The sequence below is a fragment of the Mobula birostris genome, chromosome 7, assembly GCF_030028105.1.
Source record: "Mobula birostris isolate sMobBir1 chromosome 7, sMobBir1.hap1, whole genome shotgun sequence".
NCBI lineage: Eukaryota > Metazoa > Chordata > Chondrichthyes > Myliobatiformes > Myliobatidae > Mobula > Mobula birostris.
In genome coordinates this window covers 175,182,799-175,206,760 of record NC_092376.1, presented here as the reverse complement: position 1 = coordinate 175,206,760, position 23,962 = coordinate 175,182,799, and the positions used below count along the sequence as shown (strand labels likewise).

Genomic DNA, 23,962 nt, shown 5'->3' with positions numbered 1-23,962 from the left:
GGTGTACAGTGTGGTATAGGAGGGTTAGTGTGGTTTACAGTGTGGTATTGGAGGGTTAATGGGGTGTACAGTGTGGTATTGGAGGGTTAGTGTGGTTTACAGTGTGGTATTGGAGGGTTAATCGGATGTACAGTGTGGTATTGGAGGGTTAATGGGGTGTACAGTGTGGTATTGGAGGGTTAATCGGGTGTACAGTGTGGTATTGGAGGGTTAGTGTGGTTTACAGTGTGGTATTGGAGGGTTAATGTGGTTTACAGTGTGGTATTGGAGGGTTAATGGGGTGTACAGTGTGGTATTGGAGGGTTAATCGGGTGTACAGTGTGGTATTGGAGGGTTAGTGTGGTTTACAGTGTGGTATTGGAGGGTTAATGGGGTGTACAGTGTGGTATTGGAGGGTTAATCGGGTGTACAGTGTGGTATTGGAGGGTTAATGTGGTTTACAGTGTGGTATTGGAGGGTTAATGGGGTGTACAGTGTGGTATTGGAGGGTTAATCGGATGTACAGTGTGGTATTGGAGGGTTAATGTGGTTTACAGTGTGGTATTGGAGGGTTAATCGGGTGTACAGTGTGGTATTGGAGGGTTAGTGTGGTTTACAGTGTGGTATTGGAGGGTTAATGGGGTGTACAGTGTGGTATTGGAGGGTTAATCAGGTGTACAGTGTGGTATTGGAGGGTTAGTGTGGTTTACAGTGTGGTATTGGAGGGTTAATGGGGTGTACAGTGTGGTATTGGAGGGTTAATCGGCTGTACAGTGTGGTATTGGAGGGTTAGTGTGGTTTACAGTGTGGTATTGGAGGGTTAATGGGGTGTACAGTGTGGTATTGGAGGGTTAATCGGATGTACAGTGTGGTATTGGAGGGTTAGTGTGGTTTACAGTGTGGTATTGGAGGGTTAATGGGGTGTACAGTGTGGTATTGGAGGGTTAATTGGGTGTACAGTGTGGTATTGGAGGGTTAATGGGGTGTACAGTGTGGTATTGGAGGGTTAATGGGGTGTACAGTGTGGTATTGGAGGGTTAGTGTGGTTTACAGTGTGGTATTGGAGGGTTAATGGGGTGTACAGTGTGGTATTGGAGGGTTAATGTGGTTTACAGTGTGGTATTGGAGGGTTAATGGGGTGTACAGTGTGGTATTGGAGGGTTAATCGGGTGTACAGTGTGGTATTGGAGGGTTAATCGGGTGTACAGTGTGGTATTGGAGGGTTAATGGGGTGTACAGTGTGGTATTGGAGGGTTAATGTGGTTTACAGTGTGGTATTGGAGGGTTAATCGGGTGTACAGTGTGGTATTGGAGGGTTAGTGTGGTTTACAGTGTGGTATTGGAGGGTTAATGGGGTGTACAGTGTGGTATTGGAGGGTTAATGGGGTGTACAGTGTGGTATTGGAGGGTTAATCGGGTGTACAGTGTGGTATAGGAGGGTTAGTGTGGTTTACAGTGTGGTATTGGAGGGTTAATGGGGTGTACAGTGTGGTATTGGAGGGTTAATGGGGTGTACAGTGTGGTATTGGAGGGTTAGTGTGGTTTACAGTGTGGTATTGGAGGGTTAATGGGGTGTACAGTGTGATATTGGAGGGTTAATGTGGTTTACAGTGTGGTATTGGAGGGTTAATGGGGTGTACAGTGTGGTATTGGAGGGTTAATCGGGTGTACAGTGTGGTATTGGAGGGTTAGTGTGGTTTACAGTGTGGTATTGGAGGGTTAATGAGGTGTACAGTGTGGTATTGGAGGGTTAATCGGATGTACAGTGTGGTATTGGAGGGTTAGTGTGGTTTACAGTGTGGTATTGGAGGGTTAATGGGGTGTACAGTGTGATATTGGAGGGTTAATCGGGTGTACAGTGTGGTATTGGAGGGTTAATCGGGTGTACAGTGTGGTATTGGAGGGTTAGTGTGGTTTACAGTGTGGTATTGGAGGGTTAATGGGGTGTACAGTGTGGTATTGGAGGGTTAATCGGGTGTACAGTGTGGTATTGGAGGGTTAGTGTGGTTTACAGTGTGGTATTGGAGGGTTAAACAGACAGGGAGAGAGAGTGAGTGGGTGGGATTTTACACACACACATCATGGCTCTGACAGAAAATATTACACCCTCTTTGTTCAGTGAGCGAGTGAGATACTTTTTTACTCAGCTCTGATGAAACACCATAGATAAATCCTTAAGCTCGGGCTGGATCCTCGATAAAGTCCTGCTTTTCACCGACGACTTCATGTTTTTGGGTGTTTATTTCTCTACGAGCTGCGAAATCTGATCTTTGAGGGGAGGCGGGGAGAGAGGGTGCCTGTGAAAACGGTGAGTCTTTTGACGGCTGTGGATAGTTCAGGGAAGTGTCAGCAGAATCACAGTTAAAGGTCTATCATGACCACACCACCCATCTTCACCAACAATTTTTAAAGATTAGCTTTATATATCACATGTACATCGGGTCATCGAAGCATACAGTGAAATGCACCGTTTACATCAACACCCGATGCAGTCCGAGGATGTGCTGGGGGCAGCCCACAAGTGTCTCCACGCTTCCAGTGCCGACATAACACGTCCATAACTCATTAACCCTGACCCGTATTTACAAGGAAGCAAAGTGGCACTCTAGCATAGCGGTTAACGCAATCACTTTACAGCAACCACTGATTGGGGTTCAATTACTGCCACTGTCAATAAGGAGTTTGTACGCTCTCCCTGTGACCATGTGTGTTTCCTCCCACATTTTAAAGACATATGGATTGGTGAGCTGCTGCTGGAAGCATGGCTGCCCCCAGAGCAATCCTTGCTGATTTGGATTTGTTCTTTACAACGCATTTCACTGTAAGTTTCGATGAAGCTGTGACAAGTAAATCTAATCTCTATCATATCTCTCATGATCTCGACACTGGAACACCCAGAGGAAATCCGCGCAGACGCCGGGAGAACTTACAAACTCCTTGCAGACAGCAACAGGACCGATTTTGCAGCTGGCGTTGTAAATGGTTATTTATGCTCACCGCTGCACTACCGGCTCTGCCACTCCAGAGGGCTCGCAGCGCACTGGCTACAGCTGTGTGGTTGCCTGTGCGGGCACCCCTGGGTGCCCGTTGTGAGCTGTGTGTGAGTGTGTGTTGGGTGTTGTCAGCTGCCTCCCACTCCAGCCCTGGTGTAACGATGCAGATGACAGTAATGGGACAGGAGTGCTGCTGCTATTCATTTTGAGGCAATCTTTTCTGTTTAAATGGTGTGTTCCATCACAACCCATTGAAATCAAGAGGATGACAGCACTGGGATCCACTGTTAAACAGCCCATCAGGCAGAGGATATCAGGGCCTGGACAATTTCCAGACTCTCCTGATGATAGGGTACTGGGGAGCTTGATGCTCGAACTCGTGGCTGGATTTATGTCACTGCGCAGGCAGAAGTGATTTTGTGGTATTTAGCACCGTGTTTGGTCCAGAACTAGAGCACTGAAGGGGCTGTTGCTGTACATACTGTGCAAAGTTCAAACGAAATTTATTACCGAAATGTGCTTATGTTACCATTGCTACCCTGACGGTCATTTTCTTGTAGGCATTCTCAGGACAGAGAAATACAATAGAATCGATGAAAAAATACATACAAACAAAGCCTGACAAACAACCAATGTGCAAAAGAAGGCAAATTACCAACTAAAGTAGATAGATAGATAAAGAGATAGATAGAGATGGATAGATAGAGAGATAGATAGATAGATGGACAGATAGACAGAGAGAGAGAGATATAGATAGATAGATAGATAGCAATACTGAGAACGTAAGTTGTAGAGTCCATAGGTTGCGGAATCGGTTCAGTGCTGGGGCAAGCGAAGTTATCCCCACTGGTTCAGGAATCTGACGATTGAGGGGTAATAACTGTTACTCAGCCTGGTGGTGTGGGACCTAAGGCTCCTGTACCTGCTTCCTGGCGGCAGCAGTGGGGAGAGGGCGTGACCTGGACTGGGGCTCCTTGGTGACGGATGCTGCTTTTTTTGTGGATGTGCTCCCATTCCATGTTTTGAGAGATAGATAGGGAAAGGTAGTGAGATTAAGGGAATTATTCGCAGTTCAGGATTCACGATTTAAGGTTGTTTATCAGGCATACAGTGAAATACATATAACCATATAACAATTACAGCACGGAAACAGGCTATCTCGGCCCTTCTAGTCCGTGCCAAGCTCTTACCCTATCCTGGACCTATCGACCTGCACTCAGCTCATAACACTACATTCCTTTTTGTCCATATAGCTGTCCAATTTAACTTTAAACGACAACATCGAACCTGCCGCAACCACTTCTGCTGGAAGCTCGTTCCACACAGCTACCACTCTCTGAGTAAAGAAGTTCCCCCTCATGTTACCCCTAAACTTTTGTCCTCTAATTCTCAACCCATGTCCTCTTGTTTGAATCTTCCCCACTCTCAATGGAAAAAGTCTAACCACGTCAACTCTATCAATCCCCCTCATAATTTTAAACACCTCTATCAAGTCCCCCCTCAAACTCCTACGCTCCAAAGAATAAAGACCTAACTTGTTCAACCTTTCTCTATAACTTAGGGGATGAAACCCAGGCAATATTTTAGTAAATCTCCTCTGTACTCTCTCAATTTTATTGACATCTTTCCTATAATTCGGTGACCAGAACTGTACACAATACTCCAGATTTGGCCTTACCAATGCCTTATACAAATTCAACATTACAAACCAACTCCTATACTCGATGGTCTGATTAATAAAGGCCAGCAAACCAAAAGCTTTCTTCACCACCCTATCCACATGAGATTCCATCTTCAGGGAACTATGCACCATTATTCCTAGATCCCTCTGTTCTAAAGCATCACTTGTGTCAACAATGAACACAACCTAAGTGTGGCCACGCATTAAGGTGCAAACATCACATGTCCACAGTGTTCAGCAGAACAACACAGGACACAAGGATACAGAGTACAATGATATAAAGAGACAGTACACTGTTGAGGGCAAGACCAACACTTTCCAGTGTTGGTGAGCAGAGGGATCTTGGAGCCCTAGTTCATAGCTCTGTGAAAGTGGTGACACAGTTTGACAGGGTGGTCAAGTAGGCAAATGGCATGTTTCCCTTTACTGGTTAAGGCACTCAGTTCAAAAGTCAGGAAGCTACTGTATGTTCCAGCTTTATAAAATGCATCTGGAGTACTGTATACAGATCTAGTTTCCTCACGATAAGAAGGATGTTGCGGCTTTGGAGAGGGTACAGGAGAGGTTTACCAGGATGCTGCCTGGATTAGAGGGCGTGTGTTATAATGAGAGTTTGGACAAACATGGGTTGTTTTCTCTGGAGCGGTGGAGACTGAGGGGAGATCTGATAGGGGTTTATAAGATTACGGGAGATTACATGGATAGAGTAGACAGACGGTATCTTTTCCCCAGGATTGAAATGTCTAATACCACAAGGTATGCATTGAAGGTGAGAAGGGGTCATATCAAAGGGAGATGTGAGGGTTTTTTTTTTACACAGAGAGTGGTGGGTGCCTGGAACGTGCTGCCTGGGGTGGTGGTAGAGGCAGGTACATGAGGGACTTTTAAGAGGTGTTTAGATAGGCACATGGATGTGAGGGAAATGGAAGGATATGGGCATTGTGTACTTAGCTAGCCATTTGATTATTAATTTAATGGTTCAGCACAGCAGCGTGGGCTAAAGGGCCTGTGCTGTCCTGTGTTCTAACAAGCAGCAAAACAAGTTCTCCAACCCAGCCACATATGCAGCCGTCTTAACCCAAGACTGTCCGAGAATACCTGGATTCAGACTCGAACTCGGGAGTTACAGAGAAAAAGGTGAAAGACATTCTGTGATTGGAGAATCATTGGAGGAGAGAGTTAGAGAGGGAATACAGAATACAGAGTGTAAGGATGTGATGCTGAGACTTTCAATGGCACTTATCAGACCGCACTGAATATTGTGCGCTCCTTCCTGAGAAAGGATGCATTGTCACTGGAGAGGTCCAGAGCAAGTTCATGAGGATGATTCCAGGATTGAAAGGGTTAAAGTATGAGGAGCATTTTGATGGCTCTGGGCCTACCCTCACTGGAGTTCGGAAGAAAGAGGGGGGATCTCATTGAAATCTACCAAATATTAAAAGGCCTAGATACAGTGCATGTGGAGAAGATGGTTCCTATAGTGGGGAAGTGTAGGACCAGAGGGCACAGCCTCAGAATAGAGGGATATCGATTTAGAACAGAGAAGAGGAAGAATTTCTTTAGTCGGGGGGTGGGGGCAGTGACCTCGTGGGGTTGATTGCTATGCAGTAGCCAGGTAACTGGGTATATTTAACTTGGAGGTTGTTTGGTTCCTGATTAGTCAGGATGTCAAAGGTTACGGGGAGAACGCAGGAGAATGGGGTTGAGAGGGATAATAAATCAGTCATGATGGAATGGTGGAGCCCTCAATAGGCTGAATAGCCTAACTCTGCTCCTATGCCTATGGTCTTCTGGTCAGAGTGTGAAAGATAGATAGAGAAAGAAGCATGTGAAGGGATGGGAAAGGTTAAAGAGAGAGAGGGTTGGGGATCCTGTGGAGAGAGTGAGCTGGTTACACACTGATCCAGGGCGGACCCCACTATCTGACAAATGGATTTATGTTACTGGCTTGACATTCAGCCAAGCTCGTCAGCGTTTCTGAACCCTTTCCCATTCTCTGGGAAATGAATGGCTGTGGGGAGAAGCATCTCGTAAGAGGTTGCTCACACTACACACAAAATGCAGGAAACACTCTGCAGGTCGGGCAGCACCAATGGAAATTAATGCTTTGGGGGGAGACCCTTTCTCAGGACCAGAAAGAAGGTGGGGCAGGGTGAAGGAGGACAAATTAGAAAGTGATAGGTGAGACCAGGTGGGTGGGGGAAGGGGGATGGAATCGGCGGAAGCTGCAGATGACGGGTGGAAAACAGTCCTTATTGCAGGAGGAGAAGATGGCGGCGCGACCGCAGCGTGCGGGGCCACTTCGGTGGTGTTGTCTGTAATCTGTCAAGTAGGGGACCGGGCACAATTCTGATTTGATGGTGACAGACATGAGAGTACGGAGGAACATCTGGAAAACTTCTGAAGTGCCCGCTTTGCTGCCGCTGCTACTGTGTGGTAACCGGAATCTCCGGAGCAGAAGGCCCCGAAATCCTTGGTTTTGCTTGTTTCAGCGGCTGGGGTGAGGTCGAAGGTGCTTGGCAGAGGATGGCACTTGGGAGGTTGTATCGGAGAGGCTGGTCAGAAGCTCGAATTTTTCGGACGGACGGATTCAGGGTCGGCTGCTTCCAAGGCATCGGCAAGTTGACGGTGCCTGGAGGTTTATGGCAGGGAGTTTCTCCCTTTTGCTGCCTGCTATCGGCGACTCGGGAGTTGATCGGCTCGGGGACTTTTGAGACTTTTTTTTACCGTGCCCATGGTCTGTTCTTTATCAAATTATGGTATTGTTTTGCACTGCTGTAACTATCTGTTATAATTATGTGGTTCTGTCAGTGTTGGTCTTTGGTTTGTCCTGTTTTCTGTGATATCACTCCAGAGAAACATTGTATCATTTCTTAATGCGTGTATGCATTTCTAAATGACAATAAAAGAGGACTGAGTGTTCTCATAATCTATAAAAAAGCGTAAAGGGCTGGAGAGGAGGGGATCTGATAGGAGGGAATGGTGGACCATGGGAGAAAAGGGAGGAGGAGGGGCACTAGGAGGAGGTGATATGCAGGTGAGGAGAAGAAGAGGGGTAAGAGGGGACCCAGAATGTAGAATGGATCTAGCTTCTTCCCCCTTCCTTTCCAGTCCTGATGAAGAGTCTCGTTCTGAAATTTCAATTGTTTATTCCCCTCCATAGTTGCTGCCTGACCTGCTGAGTTCTTCCAGCATTTTGTGTGTGTTACCCTCGATTTCCAGCATCTGCAAAATCCTTTCTGTTTGAAAACAGGTGTAATTATTTTTCAATGCCTGTAAACTGGTGTAACCGTAGACTGGTGTAACCGTAGACTCTGCCATGCCTTGTAGTGCAGACTGTTCCCACTACACGGTGCTGTAGAATCAGCCAGCTCCATTCTGGGATGAGCCTCCCTACCATGGAGGACATCTTCAAAAGGTAGTGGCTCAAGAAAGTGGCATCCATCATGAAAGAGCATCACGCCCTCTTCTCATTGCTACCATCAGCGAGGAGGTACAGGAGCCTGAAGACCCCTCTTCTCATTGCTACCATCAGCGAGGAGGTACAGGAGCCTGAAGACCCCTCTTCTCATTGCTACCATCAGCGAGGAGGTACAGGAGCATCAGGACTGGGACTGTCAGACTGAGTAACAGCTTCTTCCCTCAGACTGTGAGACTAATGAAAAGCCTGTCACCACTGAGGTCTCGTCACCAGGACAGCGAGCTGTTTACTGTTTACACTACATGCATTTTGAATTGCATTTTATTAACTTATTTGTGGTTACATTTTGTTTTATGTGCTGTGTGCCAAGATGGCGCCAGCATACAACACTCTCTCAATCAACGTCTTCCAGGTACCTCACAAAAAAGTCTTTTTTACTTCTCTTACATCTGTTTTTCTCCTTTAGTGTGTTTCTGGGACTGTTAGAGCCTATGATTTACAGTTTGGAGATGGTTTGAGTGATGCAGCACTTTGCCGTCTACGAGAAGATTCTGGGAAGTGAGTGCGTACTCATACGACCTCAATGCAAAGAAACTTCGATAATCGACTCCATTTCACCATTTAAAGCATCCATTAATCGCTGATTAAAGTGTCGAGGAAGATTGAGACATCGAGTCAAACACGGAAGGCAAGCGAGAGTTCAGCACCAACTGCTTTCCTTTTGATCACTGCCGAGGAGTCTGTGAGCGGCCTATCACTGTGTGGCTCACTGTGACAGGCGGGTAGGCCTCTGCCTCGTGTGGCGTCCCTCTCTTTCAATGAATGTTGTTGATATCGGAGGATGGTATCGTGGTTCTGTGTTTAAGGAATGGACTATTGTGTTTATGGACGGTGGACTTTTTCAGACTTATGGTATTGTTCTGTGAGGGGAGGAGTCGTACTTTGAAAGTCGATGTTCATGTTCCGTTTTGTGTGGGGGGAGTGGGGTTTTGGGAGCTGATTATCGGGGTGCTGTTCTTACTTGTATGTGCGTGGTTAGGGGGGTTCGATGTTTCTCTCTGAATGACTTTCGTGGACTTTGTTTCGTGGCTATCTGGAGAAGACAAATTTCAGAGTTGTATACAGAAACATGCTTTGATATTAAATGAACTTTTGAGCCTTTGAAACTTTTTACGTGTGATATATGTATTGTGGGTGCACCATGGTCATAGGGAACATGATCTCTTTTAGTTGTACATATGTACAGTCAGACGCTAATAAACTTGAACAGTCTGCACAGAAATGATCACTTCACACCTTTAGTGTGTAAATCCGCAGATAACCTTCACGGTCACCCCACGCCTTACCCAGCACACAGTCTGCAGAACAACCTCGCCTCCTCCCACATTGTAAGAAGACTGGCTTGTTGCAAGCGGCAAGATAATCAAAGTGTGGTTTGGGGGCGCCAAACCCCTTGAACAGAAAATAACTACTGAAAGTTGTGGATACAACCCAGTCCATCTTTGATAAAACCCACCCCAGCACTGAGCACATCAACACGGAGCGTTGTTGCAGGAAAGCAACATCCATCATCAGTAACCCACATCATCCAGGCCATGCTCTCTTCCTGCTGCTGCCATCAGGAAGGTACAGGACCCACACCACCAGGTTCAGGAACAGTTATTACCCCTCAACCATCAGGCTCTTGAACCAGAGAGATAACTTTACTCAACTTCACTCACCCCATCACTGAACTGTTCCCATACCTATGGACTCAATTTTAAGGACTCTACAACTCATGTTCTCAATATTTATAGCATACTTATTTATTATTATTAATATATTGTCTATTGTATTTACACAGCTTGTTGTCTTTTGCACACAAATTGTTTCTCTGTGTGTGGTTTTTCATTGATTCTATTGTATTTCTTTGTATTTACTGAGTATGCCTGCAAGAAAATGAATCTCGGGCTAATAAGGTGACATGTATGTATTTTGATAATAAGTTTAATTTGAACTTTGAGATAATCCATGGGATAATCAGGTTCCCACAGATTCCTTTCAGATTCAGATGTTTATTTTCATACACAACTGGGTGCAGTTAAATTAAATTCCTCACTCACAGAGAAAACGATGTACATGGTGGTAATAACTACAGCAATAATCTCTCATGAGAACAGGTTGAGCGAGCTCAGGCTTTTCCCTTTGGAGTGAGGGAGGAGGAGAAGTGACTTGATAGGCGTGTACAAGATGATAAGAGGCACAGATCGAGTGGACTGTCAAAGACTTGTTCCCGGGGTGGAAATGCCTAATACGAGGAGGCATAATTTTAGTGTGATTGGAGAAAAGTATGAAAGGAGACGTCAGAGGTAGGTTTTTACACAGAGAGTGGTGGGTGTGTGGAATCCACTGCCAGGGGTGGTGATAGAGGCAGATACATTAGGGATGTTTAAGAGACTCTTGGATACGCACATGGATGATAGAAAAATGGAAGGCTATGTGAAAGGGAAGGGTTTGATTGTTTATGTTGTTGTTTCATTCTGCCATTTGGCGCATCAGGTGGCAACTTTGCCGTTTCCTTAGCGCTTTTGTCTGAGGCAGAGATTCTAGCTCAAGGCTCAACCCAGCACAGGCGGAAAGTGTGTAAGGTGCTGGCCAGATTCAAACCCAGGACTGTTCACCTCCAAGTCCAGTGCAGATACCACTACACCACTGGCCCCCAAGATTGTTCTTGGAGTAGGTTAAAAGCGATAGCATATTGGTGAGCACAACCCTTGACAGTACAGGCGATCGGGGGTTCAATTCCCACCACTGCCTGTATGGAGTTTGTATCTTCTTCCCGTAACAGTGGCTTTCTCCAGGAGCTCCAGTTTCCTCCACACTCCAAAGCTGTTATGGTCAGTTGATCATTGTACATTGTGCCGTGATTAGACCAGGTGTAAATCAGGGGTTGCTGGGCAAAAGGGCTTATTCCACGATGTATCTTAATAAGGAAGTAAGTAAATAGATTGATAAATAAAGAGATTGATACGACATCTTGTGCCAAAGGCCTGCACTGTTCTTTGTTCTAATAAGTAAAACAATAGGTGCAAAACAAAATCAGCAACAGATTTATTATTGCTGACGTGTAAAATGTGAAATTTGCTGTTTTACAGCAAGCACATAAAATTATTGTAATTTACAAAATTAAATAAATAGTCCAAAATAAAAGGAATAAGAGTTGATGGTTTCACTGGCTATTCAGAAACCCAATGGCAGAGGGGAAGAAACCATTCCAGAATCATTGAGTGTGTGTCTTCAGGCTCCTGTACCTCCTCCCTGATGGTAGTAATGAGGAGAGGCAGGTCCCCAGTGGTGAGTGTCCTCAGTGGTGAGGGTCCCCAGTGGTGAGGGTCCCTAGTAGTGAGGGTCCCCAGTGGGGAGGGTCCCCAGTAATGAGGGTCCTCAGTGGTGAGGGTCCCCAGTAATGAGGGTCCCCAGTGGTGAGGTTCCCCAGTAATGAGGGTCCTCAGTGGTGAGGGTCCCCAGTAATGAGGGTCCTCAGTGGTGAGGGTCCCCAGTAATGAGGGTCCCCAGTGGGGAGGTTCCCCAGTAATGAGGGTCCTCAGTGGTGAGGGTCCCCAGTAATGAGGGTCCCCAGTGGTGAGGGTCCCCAGTAATGAGGGTCCTCAGTGGTGAGGTTCCCCAGTAATGAGGGTCCCCAGTGGTGAGGGTCCCCAGTAATGAGGGTCCCCAGTGGTGAGGGTCCCCACTATTGAGGGTCCCCAGTGGTGAGGTTCCCCAGTAATGAGGGTCCCCAGTAATGAGGGTCCCCAGTGGTGAGGTTCCCCAGTAATGAGGGTCCCCAGTGGTGAGGTTCCCCAGTAATGAGGGTCCTCAGTGGTGAGGGTCCCCGGTGGTGGATGTTGCTTTCTTGAGGCATCATCTTTTATAGATGAGGGTCCTCAGTGGTGGGAGGGTTGTGCCCGTGATGCAGCTGGCTGAGCCCACAACCCAAGCAGCTTCTTATGATCCCGTACGTCGGAGGCTCCGTACCAGGCGGTGATGGAACCAACTAGAATGTTCTCTGCAGTACATCTGTGAGATGCTGACTGTCTAAGGTGCAGTGTTGTGTTAATCACGCCTCCCTTTCTTTTGCAGATCACCAGAAACTGGAGAGAGAAGCTCGGATATGCCGTTCCCTCAAACATCCTAATATCGGTAGGTAAACGCTTACGGTAGGGTGAAGGGCAACTGGTCCAGAAGCCATAGAACTCATGCTGTCATTCCATAAGACCATACCACTAAGAGCACGATTGAGCAGCTTGACCCATCGCATCTGCTCCACAATACAATATCGCTGATTTATTTTCCATCTCAACCCCATTCTCATGTCCATAACCTTTGACTCCCTGACTAATCAAAAAACCTATCAACCTCTACTTTAAATATATCCAATGACTTGTCCTCCACAGCCATCTATGGCAACAAATTCCACAGACTTACCACTATCTGGCTAAAGAATTTCCTCCTCATTTCTGTACGAAATGGATATCCCTCTATTCTGTGTCTGTGCCCTCTGGTCCTATACTCCCCCACTATAGGAAACATCCTCTCTGCATCTGCTGTATCAAGGCCTTTCAATATAGAAACATAGAAACATTGAAAACCTACAACACAATACGGGCCCTTCGGCCCACAAAGTTGTACCGAACACATCCCTACCGTAGAAATTACTAGACTTCCCCATAGCCCTCTATTTTACTAAGCTCCGTGTACCTATCCAAAAGTCTCTTAAAAGACCCTATCGTATCCACCTCCACCACCATCGCTGGCAGCCCATTCCACACACTCACCACTCTCTGCGTAAAAAACTTACCCCTGACATCTCCTCTGTACCTACTTCCCAGCACATTAAGCCTGTGTCCTCTTGTGGCAATCATTTCAGCCCTGGGAAAAAGCCTCTGACTATCCACATGATCAATGCCTCTCATCATCTTATACACCTCGATCAGGTCACCTCTCATCCTCCGTTGCTCCAAGGAGAAAAGGCCGAGTTCACTCAACTTGTTCTCATAAGGCATGCTCCCCAATCCAGGTAACATCTCCTTACTATGGCTTCCACATCCTTCCTGTAGTGAGGCAACCAGAACTGAGCACAGTTCTCCAAGGGGGTCTGACCAGGGTCCTATATAGCTGCACACATTACCACTTGGCTCCTAAATTCAATTCAACGATTAATGAAGGCCAATACACCATATGCCTTCTTAACCACAGCGTCAACCTGCGCAGCTGCTTTGAACGTCCGATGGACTCAGGCCCCAAGATCCCTCTGATCCTCCACACTGCCAAGAGTCTTACCATCAATATTCTGCCATCATATTTGACCTATCAAAATGAACCACTTCACACTTATCTGGGTTGAACTCCATCTGCCACTTCTCAGCCCAGTTTTGCATCCTATCAATGTCCCACTGTAACCTCTGACAGCCCTCCACACTATCCACAACACCTCCAACCTTTGTGTCATCAGCAAACTTACTAATCCATCCCTCCACTTCCTCATCCAGGTCATTTATAAAAATCACGAAGAGTAAGGGTCCCAGAACAGATCCCTGAGGCACTCCACTGGTCACTGACCTTGTCAATATTTGGTACGTTCGATGAAATCCCACCTCATTCTCCTAAATTTCTTTTTCAATTAACCCTTTAAAAAACAACAATAATAAACACAATAATAAAAAATACAATAAATATAAGTACATAAAATAGCTTATATACATAGATTAATTGTATGTCCATAAAGTGATGCTGGGCACAGGAATGTCTGTACAGAAGGTGACTGACAGGAAATGATAAAGTCGTGGTGGTTGGGGGTGTGGAGGGGTGGGTTAGTGGGTGGAGGTGTTGATCAGCATCACTGCTTGGGGAAAGTAACTATTTTTGAGACTGATGGGCCTGGGGTGGATGCTACGTAGCCTCCTCCCTGATAAAAATGGGACAAACAGTTCATGAACAGGCTGGGTGGAATCCTTCATGATGTTACTGACCCTTTTACTGAATAAGTATTTTGCATCAGTCTTCACTGTCGAAGCCCCCAGTACTATGGTGGAAGTTCCAGGTGTCAGGGGTCATGTGGTGTGTGAAGTTACCATTACTAGGGAGAGGGTTCTTGGGAAACTGAAAGGTCTGAAGGCAGACAAATCACCTGGGCCTGATGATGTCCGCCTCAGGTTTCTGAAAGAGGTGGTTCAAGAGATCATGGAGCCAACAGATTCTAGAATGGTTTTGGAAGACTGGGAAATTGCAAATGTCATTCCACTCTTCAAGAAGGGAGAGGGGCAGAAGAAAGGGAATTATCTGACCTCAGTGGTTAAGAAGATGTTGGAATCGATTGTTAAGGATGTGGTTTTGGGGTACTTGGAGGCACATGATAAAATAGGCCATAGTCAGCATGGTTTCCTCAAGGCAAAATCTTGCCTGACAAATCTGTTGGATTTCTTTGAATAAAAAGCAGGACAGACAAAGGTTAACTTGTAGGGGGGAGAGTCTAAGACAGAGGACACAGCCTCAGAATAAAGGGGTGTCCTTTTAGAATGGAGATGAGGAGGAATTTCTTTAGCCAGGGCGTGGTGAATCTGTAGAATTCGCTGCCACAGGCAACTGTGGAGGCCAAGTCTTTATGTAGATTTAAGGCAGAGGTTGATAGATTCTTGATTGGTCAGGGCATGAAGGGATACAGGGAGAATGAAGGCGATTGGGGCTGAGAGGGAAAATGGAACAGCCGTGATGAAATGGTGGTGCAGACTCAATGGGCCACATGGCCTAAGTCTGCTCCTATATCTTAAGGTCTTATGGACTTTTCTAGTTCCTTTCTGTGTATATGTCCCTGATGGTGGGTAGGCTGGTGCCAGCGGTGCGTTGGCCAGCTTTGACCACCTGTTGAATCAATTCTTGTGGGCACTCCCTTCGTGGTGAAAATGTGCAATAGCAATAAGGCCTCTAACTGTGGGATCAATTGTCAGTTTAACTAATTGTTTGTTTGTAGATTTGAGAACTTTGTGTACTGGGACCTTCAGAGTTTCCATAGGAACCTAAGGGGTAACTTTTTCACGCAGAGATTGTTTTGTACTTGGAATGAGGAAGTGGTTGAGGCTTACCCTGACCGGTGAGGGTGAAGTACACCACTCTTATCAAACTAGTTACTTGTGTGGCCACATTCAAGGGAATCTTTGAGGAATCTGCAACGAGAAAGTAAGGATTCAGGGGTGAAGTTTAGTATATATAAATATATATATATATATAATAACAAGCAGTGCAAAGAGAGAGCAATTGGTGAAGTTCAGCAGGGTTGTTGTCACTGTGAGACTCTGCCCGTGGTAACTCGCTCTGCATTCTGTCCATACCTAACCTCCGGAGACTTGGCACTGTGAAACTCTGCCTATGGTAACTCGCTCTGCATTCTGTCCATACCTAACCTCCGGAGAATTGTCACTGTGAGACTCTGACTGTGGTAAAAGGTTCTGCATTCTGTCTATATCCAACCACCGGAGAATTATCACTGTGAGTCTCTGGCTGTGGTAACTCGCTCTGCATTCTATCTATATCCAACCTCCGGAGATTTGGCACTGTGAAACTCTGGGGACAGGCTCTGCATTCCATCCAAGTCCAACCTCCAGAGTTTGGCTGTGGACTCCAGAGGCAACCTTTGTTTGGGTTTGGCTCTGGAGTCAGTCAGCAGTAGTTTGGCTCCAGACCTCCAGAGACTGGCTGTGATAACCATGGTCGGCTTCCAGAGTTTGGCACTTCAAGGCTGGCTGTGGTAATACACTCTACTTTCCATTTATTCCCAAATGAGAATAAAAGGGTTAATGTACAAGATGAGTTTGATGCTCTGGGCCTGTACTCACTGGAGTTTAGAAGAATGAGGGGGGATCTCATTGAAACCTTTTGCATATTGAAAGGTCCAGATAGAGTGGATGTGGAGAGAGTGTTTCTTATAGAGGGGGAGTCTAGGACCAGAGGGCACAGCATCAGAATAGAGAAACATCCCTTTAGAATGGAGATGAGGAGGAATTTCTTCAACCAGACGGTGGTGAATCTGTGGAATTCATTGCCACAGATGGTGGTGGAGACCAAATCATCGGGTATATTTAAAGCGGAGGCTGATAGGTTTTTGATTAGTCAGGGTGTCAAAGGTTATGGGGAGAAGGCAGGAGAATGGGGTTGAGAGAGATAAAAAAAATCAGCCATGATCGAATGTTGGAGCAGTCTTGATGGGCCGAATGGCCTAATTCTGCTCATATATCTGAAAACCTCTGGAATTTCTCTTGAGTGAGTCTTGGCCAAGCTCCTTCCCGAGACGAGGTGGCTCAGCTTTTTGTTGTTGTTTTTCCGTCCCACATCACCGGACGATGTGTGGCTGGGCCTAGCTGTGCCACCAATGGATTGCCGTCAGTCAGAACCGCCACCTTAGGAACATCTCGCGGCTGTTCGTGGTGCTGCTGATGCATGAAGTACCTGGTGTGTCACCTGCTGTGGTTGTAACCGTCTGCAGCGTCCCCTCTTTGTGACCGATGATGAGATAATTGTTCAATCAGAGCTGGAGCTACTTCAGAAACAGCGTTCCCTCCTGCAGTCCTGTGTCTGCAAACTTCTGCTGTGCAACCTTGCAGCTCAGCATATCACCTTGGAAAGCATTCTGTCCAGATGCATACTTGAACATGGGACACTGAAGATTCAAGATCGTTTAATGTTATTCCTAGTACACAAGTACACAGGTTCATTAGTGAGAACAAAAGTCAGGGAGCTGCATGGCCTAGGTTGTGGTGTGGACCGGGCCCTCATGCCTCATGGTCACCTATTACAGTCGCCGGGGAAGAAAACACTGGAGTTGGGTGTGTGCTGTTGGGTTTGGGGCTGGCCACTCCCATCAGTGCTGCCCTCCAGTTTTCACTCAGTGGAAGACAAACTGGATTGCAGCCAACTGTGGCTGCACTGTGTAATATGAGGAACTGCTGTGGGTTCGTTCTTGCAGAAACCTGGCTCCAGGACAACATCCCATGCACCGTCAATCTACAGGCCACGACACTCAGCGACTTGGGCAGTATTAATAATTTTATTTATACATGAATTCTTTTTGTAATTGTATGTTTTTGCATACATTTTTTGTATGTTTTTCCTTCCACTCTTATTTTATATAAATGTGAATTGGCAGTTGATGATTTTTCTTCTTTATTTATAGAGATGATTGTAAGTCATATTGCTCCGGGAGTTGGTTCCATGGGTTTTTTTTCTCTCTTTTTTCTTCTCCTTTCTCTTGTATTTACTGTTTTATTTCTTTTAGTAGTTGGGGTTCTCTTTTTCCTTCTTTTCTTTATAAAAAAATACTTTCTTTCATTATCATATTATTCTTTTTTGATGTTTTTTTCTTCAGCTTTAGTAGCTATATATATCAATTTGCTGTAATCTTGTACCATTTTAAAGTTGTAGAAGATTATGTATCAATAAAAAGATTTTAAAAATGTAATTGTATGTTTTTCTGCTATAACAATTATATATACTATATATGCTGTGTGTTGACACGTGGCCAAGTGGTTAAGGCGTCGGTCTAGTGAACTGAAGGTCGCTAGTTGGAGCCTCAGCTGAGGCAGCGTGTTGTGTCCTCGAGCAAGGCACTTAACCACACATTGTTCTGTGACAACACCGGTGCCAAGCTGTATCAGCCCTAGTGCCCTTCCCTTGGACAACATCGCTGGTGTGGAGAGGGGAGACTTGCAGCATGGGCAGCTGCCGGTCTTCCATACAACCTTGCCCAGGCCTGCGCCCTGGAAACCTTCCAAGGTGCAAATCCATGGTCTCACGAGACTAACGGATGCCTATATGTGCTGTGTGCTGTTTGTGCCTGTTCGTACTGTGTTTTGTACCTTGGCTCCAGACGAACACTGTTTCATTTGACTGTACTCATGGGTATTCATGTTTGGTTAAATGACAATTAAACTTGAACCTGAACAAGTCTAAAGGAGAATGAAATAATGTTACTCTGCAGTAATTGTTACGGTGCAGCATATAAAACAAACATAATAACATAAACAGAAGAATGAAAAAAATACAAGGTAAATGCACAAGTATAAATACATAATATAGCTTATATACCCAGATCAATTGTATGTCCATAAAATGACACTGGGCACAGGAATGTCTGTACATAAGGTGACTCTGACAGGAAATGATAAAGTAGTGGTGGTGGAGAGAACATCGAACAGTACAGCTCAGAACAGTCCTTCCAGCCCAGAATGTTGTGCAGCCAGCATAATCGAAGACCCCACCCACCCCAGACATTCTCTCGTCTCCCCTCTCCCATCGGGCAGAAGATACAAAAGCCTGAAAGCACGTCCCACCAGGCCCAAGGACAGCTCCTACCCCACTGTTATAAGAGTCTTGAATTGACCTCCTGTGTGATAAGATGGACTCTCCGCTTCACAATCTGCTTTGTTGTGATTTTGCTCCTTGTTGTTTACCTGCTCTGCAATTTCCCTGTAGAAAGAACATGGAACCTAGAACACTACAGCATAGTACAGGCCCTTCAGCCCATCATGTTATGACGATCTTCTAACCTACTCCAAGATTAATCTAGCCCTTCCCTCCCACATACTCCTCCAATCTTCTATCATCCCTGTGTCTATTTAAGAGTCCCTTAAATGTCCCTAATTGATCTGTCTCTACCACCACCCCTGGCAGGGGGTTCCACACATTCACCACTCTCTGAGTAAAAGCCTGCCTCTGACTCCCCTCCCCCAATACTTTTCTCCAATCACCTTAAAATTAAGCCCTCTTGTATTAGTCATTTCCACCCTGAGGAAAAAGTCACTGGCTGTCCACTCAATCTATGCCTATTATCATCTTGTACACCTCGACTGAGTCACCTCTCATCCTCCTTCACTCCAAAGAGAACCCCCTTTTTCACTCAACCTGTCCCAATAAGACAAACTCTCTAATCCCTCACGTTTGTCCCCCTTCGCCCACACCTCAGTGAGTTCCGTGTTTGCCATGATGCGGAACTTTTCTTCCGCCGTCTCTATCTCCAAGCCTACTTCTTCGGCAAGGACTCTTCCACCCCCACCGATGACCCCTTCTCCCATCTTCAACCCTCCTCCTCTTCATGGACACCCCGCTCTGGTCTTCTGCCTGCTCTGGATCTCTTTATCGCTAATTGCCAACGGGACATCAACCGTCTCGACTTCACCGCACCTTGTTCCCATTCCAACCTCACTCCTTCGGAACGCTCTGCTCTCCACTCCCTCCGCACTAATCCTAACCTTATTATTAAACCCGCCGATAAGGGGGGTGCTGTTGTAGTCTGGCGTATTGACCTCTACCTTGCCGAGGCACAGCGACAACTCGCGGATACCTCCTCCTATTTACCCCTCGATCATGACCCCACTAAGGAGCACCAGGAAACTTTATAAGGCACTGGTGAGACCTCACTTGGAGTATTGTGAAGAGTCTTGAGCCCTTTATCTTAGAAATGAGCTGCTGAAACTGGAGAGGGGTCAAAGGCGGTTCATGAAATTGTTTCCAGGATTAAAGGGCTTGTCATATGATGAGCATTTGATGGCTCCGGGCCAGTGTTCACTGGAATTCAGAAGAATGAGGGGTGACCTCATTGTAACCTTTCAAATGGTGAAAGGGCTTGATGAAGTGGATATGAAGAGGATGTTTTCTGCCATTGTCTCCCACACCATCACTGACTTTATCCACTCAGGGGATCTCCCATCCACTGCTACCAACCTTATAGTTCCCACACCCCGCACTTCCCGTTTCTACCTCCTACCCAAGATCCACAAACCTGCCTGTCCTGGCTGACCTATTGTCTCAGCTCGCTCCTGCCCCACCGAACTTGTTTCTGCATACCTCAACACAGTTTTATCCCCCCTTGTTCAATCCCTTCCGACCTATGTTCGTGACACTTCTCACGCTCTTAAACTTTTTGATGATTTTAAGTTCCCTGGCCCCCACCGCTTTATTTTCACCATGGATGTCCAGTCCTTATATACTTCCATCCCCCATCAGGAGGGTCTCAGAGCTCTACGCTTCTTTTTAGATTCCAGACCTAATCAGTTCCCCTCTACCACCACTCTGCTCTGTCTAGCGGAATTAGTCCTTACTCTTAATAATTTCTCCTTTGGCTCCTCCCACTTCCTCCAAACTAAAGGTGTAGCTATGGGCACCCCTATGGGTCCTAGCTATGCCTGCCTTTTTGTTGGGTTTGTGGAACAATCTATGTTCCGTGCCTATTCTGGTATCTGTCCCCCACTTTTCCTTCGCTACATCGACGACTGCATTGGCGCTGCTTCCTGCACGCATGCAGAACTCGTTGACTTTATTAACTTTGCCTCCAACTTTCACCCTGCCCTCGGGTTTACTTGGTCCATTTCCAACACCTCTCTCCCCTTTCTAGATCTTTCTGTCTCTGTCTCTGGAGACAGCTTATCCACTGATGTCTACTATAAGCCTACTGACTCTCACAGCTATCTGGACTATTCCTCTTCTCACCCTGTTTCTTGCAAAAACGCCATCCCCTTCTCGCAATTCCTCCGTCTCCGCCGCATCTGCTCTCAGGATGAGGCTTTTCATTCTAGGATGAGGGAGATGTCTTCCTTTTTTAAAGAAAGGGGCTTCCCTTCCTCCACTATCAACTCCGCTCTTAAACGCATCTCCCCCATTTCACGTACATCTGCTCTCACTCCATCATCCCGCCACCCCACTAGGAATAGGGTTCCCCTGGTCCTCACCTACCACCCCACCAGCCTCCGGGTCCAACATATTATTCTCCGTAACTTCCGCCACCTCCAATGGGATCCCACCACTAAGCACATCTTTCCCTCCCCCCCTCTTTCTGCATTCCGCAGGAATCGCTCCCTACGCAACTCCCTTGTCCACTCATCCCCACTGATCTCCCTCCTGACACTTATCCGTGTAAGCAGAACAAGTGCTACACATGCCCTTACACTTCCTCCCTTACCACCATTCAGGGCCCCAAGCAGTCCTTCCAGGTGAGGCAACACTTCACCTGTGAGTCGACTGAGGTGATATACTGCATCCGGTGCTCCCGATGTGGCCTTTTATATATTGGCGAGACCCGACGCAGACTGGGAGACCACTTTGCTGAACATCTACGCTCTGTCCGCCAGAGAAAGCAGGATCTCCCAGTGGCCACACATTTTAATTCCACATCCCATTCCCATTCTGACATGTCTATCCACGGCCTCCTCTATTGTAAAGATGAAGCCACACTCAGGTTGGAGGAACACCTTATATTCCGTCTGGGTAGCCTCCAACCTGATGGCATGAGCATCGACTTCTCTAACTTCCGCTAAGGCCCCACCTCCCCCTCGTACCCCATCTGTTACTTATTTTTATGCACACATTCTTTCTCTCACTCTCCTTTCTCTCCCTCTGTCCCTCTGAATATACCCCTTGCCCATCCTCTGGGTCCCCCCCCCCCTTGTCTTTCTTCCCGGACCTCCTGTCCCATGATCCTCTCGTATCCCCTTTTGCCAATCACCTGTCCAGCTCTTGGCTCCATCCCTCCCCCTCCTGTCTTCTCCTATCATTTTGAATCTCCCCCTCCCCCTCCAACTTTCATATCCCTTACTCACTCTTCCTTTAGTTAGTCCTGACGAAGGGTCTCGGCCTGAAACGTCGACTGCACCTCTTCCTACAGATGCTGCCTGGCCTGCTGTGTTCACCAGCAACTTTGATGTGTGTTTCTGTAATCCATGCAGCAGCCTGCTCAATCTCCTCAGTACCCTCTCTGAAGCTTCCTATAATGAGATGGCCAGAGGTTATAAGGGAAGCTTTCAGCCCAGAGAAGCAGAGAAGCAGAGCTGTGTCAGGGTTTGATGTGCCAGTGAAGCTACGGTCCCATGAAATTCCAAATCCAGCTACTCCTGATGATTCAGGGTGGTCATCTCTTCCCTCAGCCGCACAACAACGCACTGGAGAAACTCAGCCGGTCAGGCAGTATCTGGAGAGGAAAATCGACAGTCAGCATTTCGAGTCGAGACCCTTCATCGAGATTTGGAAGAAAGAGGGGAGAGAGCCCGTGTCAATTAGGTGGAGCAAGAGCTGGTGGGGGATAGGAGGGATGAAGATAGGCAAGTAAGGGAGGGGAGACTTGGAATTATGGGAGGTCCTGATAAAGGATCTTGGCCTGAAACATCAACTGTTTATTCCATCGATAGATGCTGCCTGAACTGCTGAGTTGAAGTTCAAGTGTAATTGTCATTCAACCATACATATGTATACAGTCAAATAAGCAGTGTTTCTCCAGGGCCAAGGAGCACAACACAGTCCATACAGTCACACACAGTCCATGTGGTTAGGATAGCACATGCAGTCGCAAAACACTATTTGCCCAAGTGGCATGGCAAGATTGACGGTGAATGACATGTTGACCTGGAGCCAAGTGTTTGCGCACACAAGCACACAGCAGTTGCTCATCTCGTGCTGGGTCAGCCGCAGATGAAGGCAATCCAGCTCGTACGACTGGAGAGTTCCTTCAGCATTTTGTGTGTGTTACCCTGGATTTCCAACATCTGCACAATCTTTTGTATTTATGAGAAGCCTGGAGGCGATGAGGGTAAGTGACAGAGGGCCAACGAAGATGGGAGAGAACAGTGGACATGGAATAAAGGGAAGGGGGTGGAGAGGGGATTTCAACCCAAAATATCAACTGTTTATTCCCCTCCGTAGATGCTACCTGACCCACAGAATTCCTCCAGCTTTTTGTGTGTGTTGCTCTGGATTTCCAGCATCTGCAGAATCCCTTGCATCTCATTCCCTGATTTCTGCCAAATAATATGTTGCCCTTCTCTCTATCTGCCTCATGGATAATTCAGCGTCTAACTCCAGAGAATCACTCTGAACCGCATGCTTTTAGAAGGCGCTTTATAATTGAGTTGTTCAGCAACTAGAAAGGCCGGAGGTGCCTGATTATCCTCACACACACACACACACACACACGAGGATCTCAGAAAACCGAGTGGCCTGGCACCTATTTGCATATTATCTAAATCTATTAGACACTGTGGTGTTATACAAGCACCGATGTCAGGCAGGCATGGTGAAACTGGAACTCTCAGCATTCAGAGTGATTGATTCTTGTAAATACAATTAAATTAATTGCCACGATTGAGAGGAAGTTATTAAAGTATCAGGTTACTTGGTTGATGTACACAGTCTGTTACTGGCACACAATTCAACCTCTTCAACACCATCGCCCCCAAAAAAAGTAAAAATGCGTTTCTGGTTTTTGCAATTGGAATTGGTTTATTATTGTCACGTGTACCGAGATACAGTGAGAAGCTTGTCTTGCACACTGTTCACACAGATCAGATCATTACACAGTGCATTGAGATAGAACAAGGTAAAACAATAGCAGAATGCAGAATAAAGTGTCACAGTTACAGAGAGAGTGCAGTGCAGGTATAGGCTGCCATGGTGACAGAGTAGTTAGCACAGTGCTATGCCAATCAGGGCACTGGAGTTCAGAGGTCAATTCAGACATCATCTGTAAGACCATAAGATACAGGAGCAGAATTAGGCCATTCAGCCCATCAAATCTGCTCCACCGTTCCATCATGGCTGATCCTGGAACCCACTCAATCCCATATACCTGCCTTCTTGTCATATCCTTTAATGTCCTGACCGACCAAGAAACGATCAACTTCCGCCTTAAATATCCCCACGCACTTGGCCTCCACCGCAGTCTGTGGCAGAGCATTCCACAGATTCACTGCTCTCTGGCGAAAACAATTCCCCTTACATCTTTTTTTCTAAAAGGCTGTGAGGCTGTGCCCTTTCGTTCTGGATACCCCCACTACAGGAAACATCCTCTGTACATCCACCCTATCTAGTCCTTTCAAT

The 23,962-nt window shown here is 46.5% G+C and overlaps 1 protein-coding gene across 1 annotated transcript in view; it reads left to right on the top strand.

Annotated features, from left to right (window-relative positions):
* The window catches only part of LOC140200588 (calcium/calmodulin-dependent protein kinase type II subunit alpha), a 269,935-nt gene that overhangs the window by 137,621 nt on the left and 108,352 nt on the right, over positions 1-23,962 (top strand). Inside the window, exon 3 of the mRNA XM_072264124.1 lies at positions 12,194-12,253. Within this exon, the coding sequence (XP_072120225.1) occupies positions 12,194-12,253 (60 nt within the window). The remainder of the gene's footprint in view (positions 1-12,193; positions 12,254-23,962) is intronic.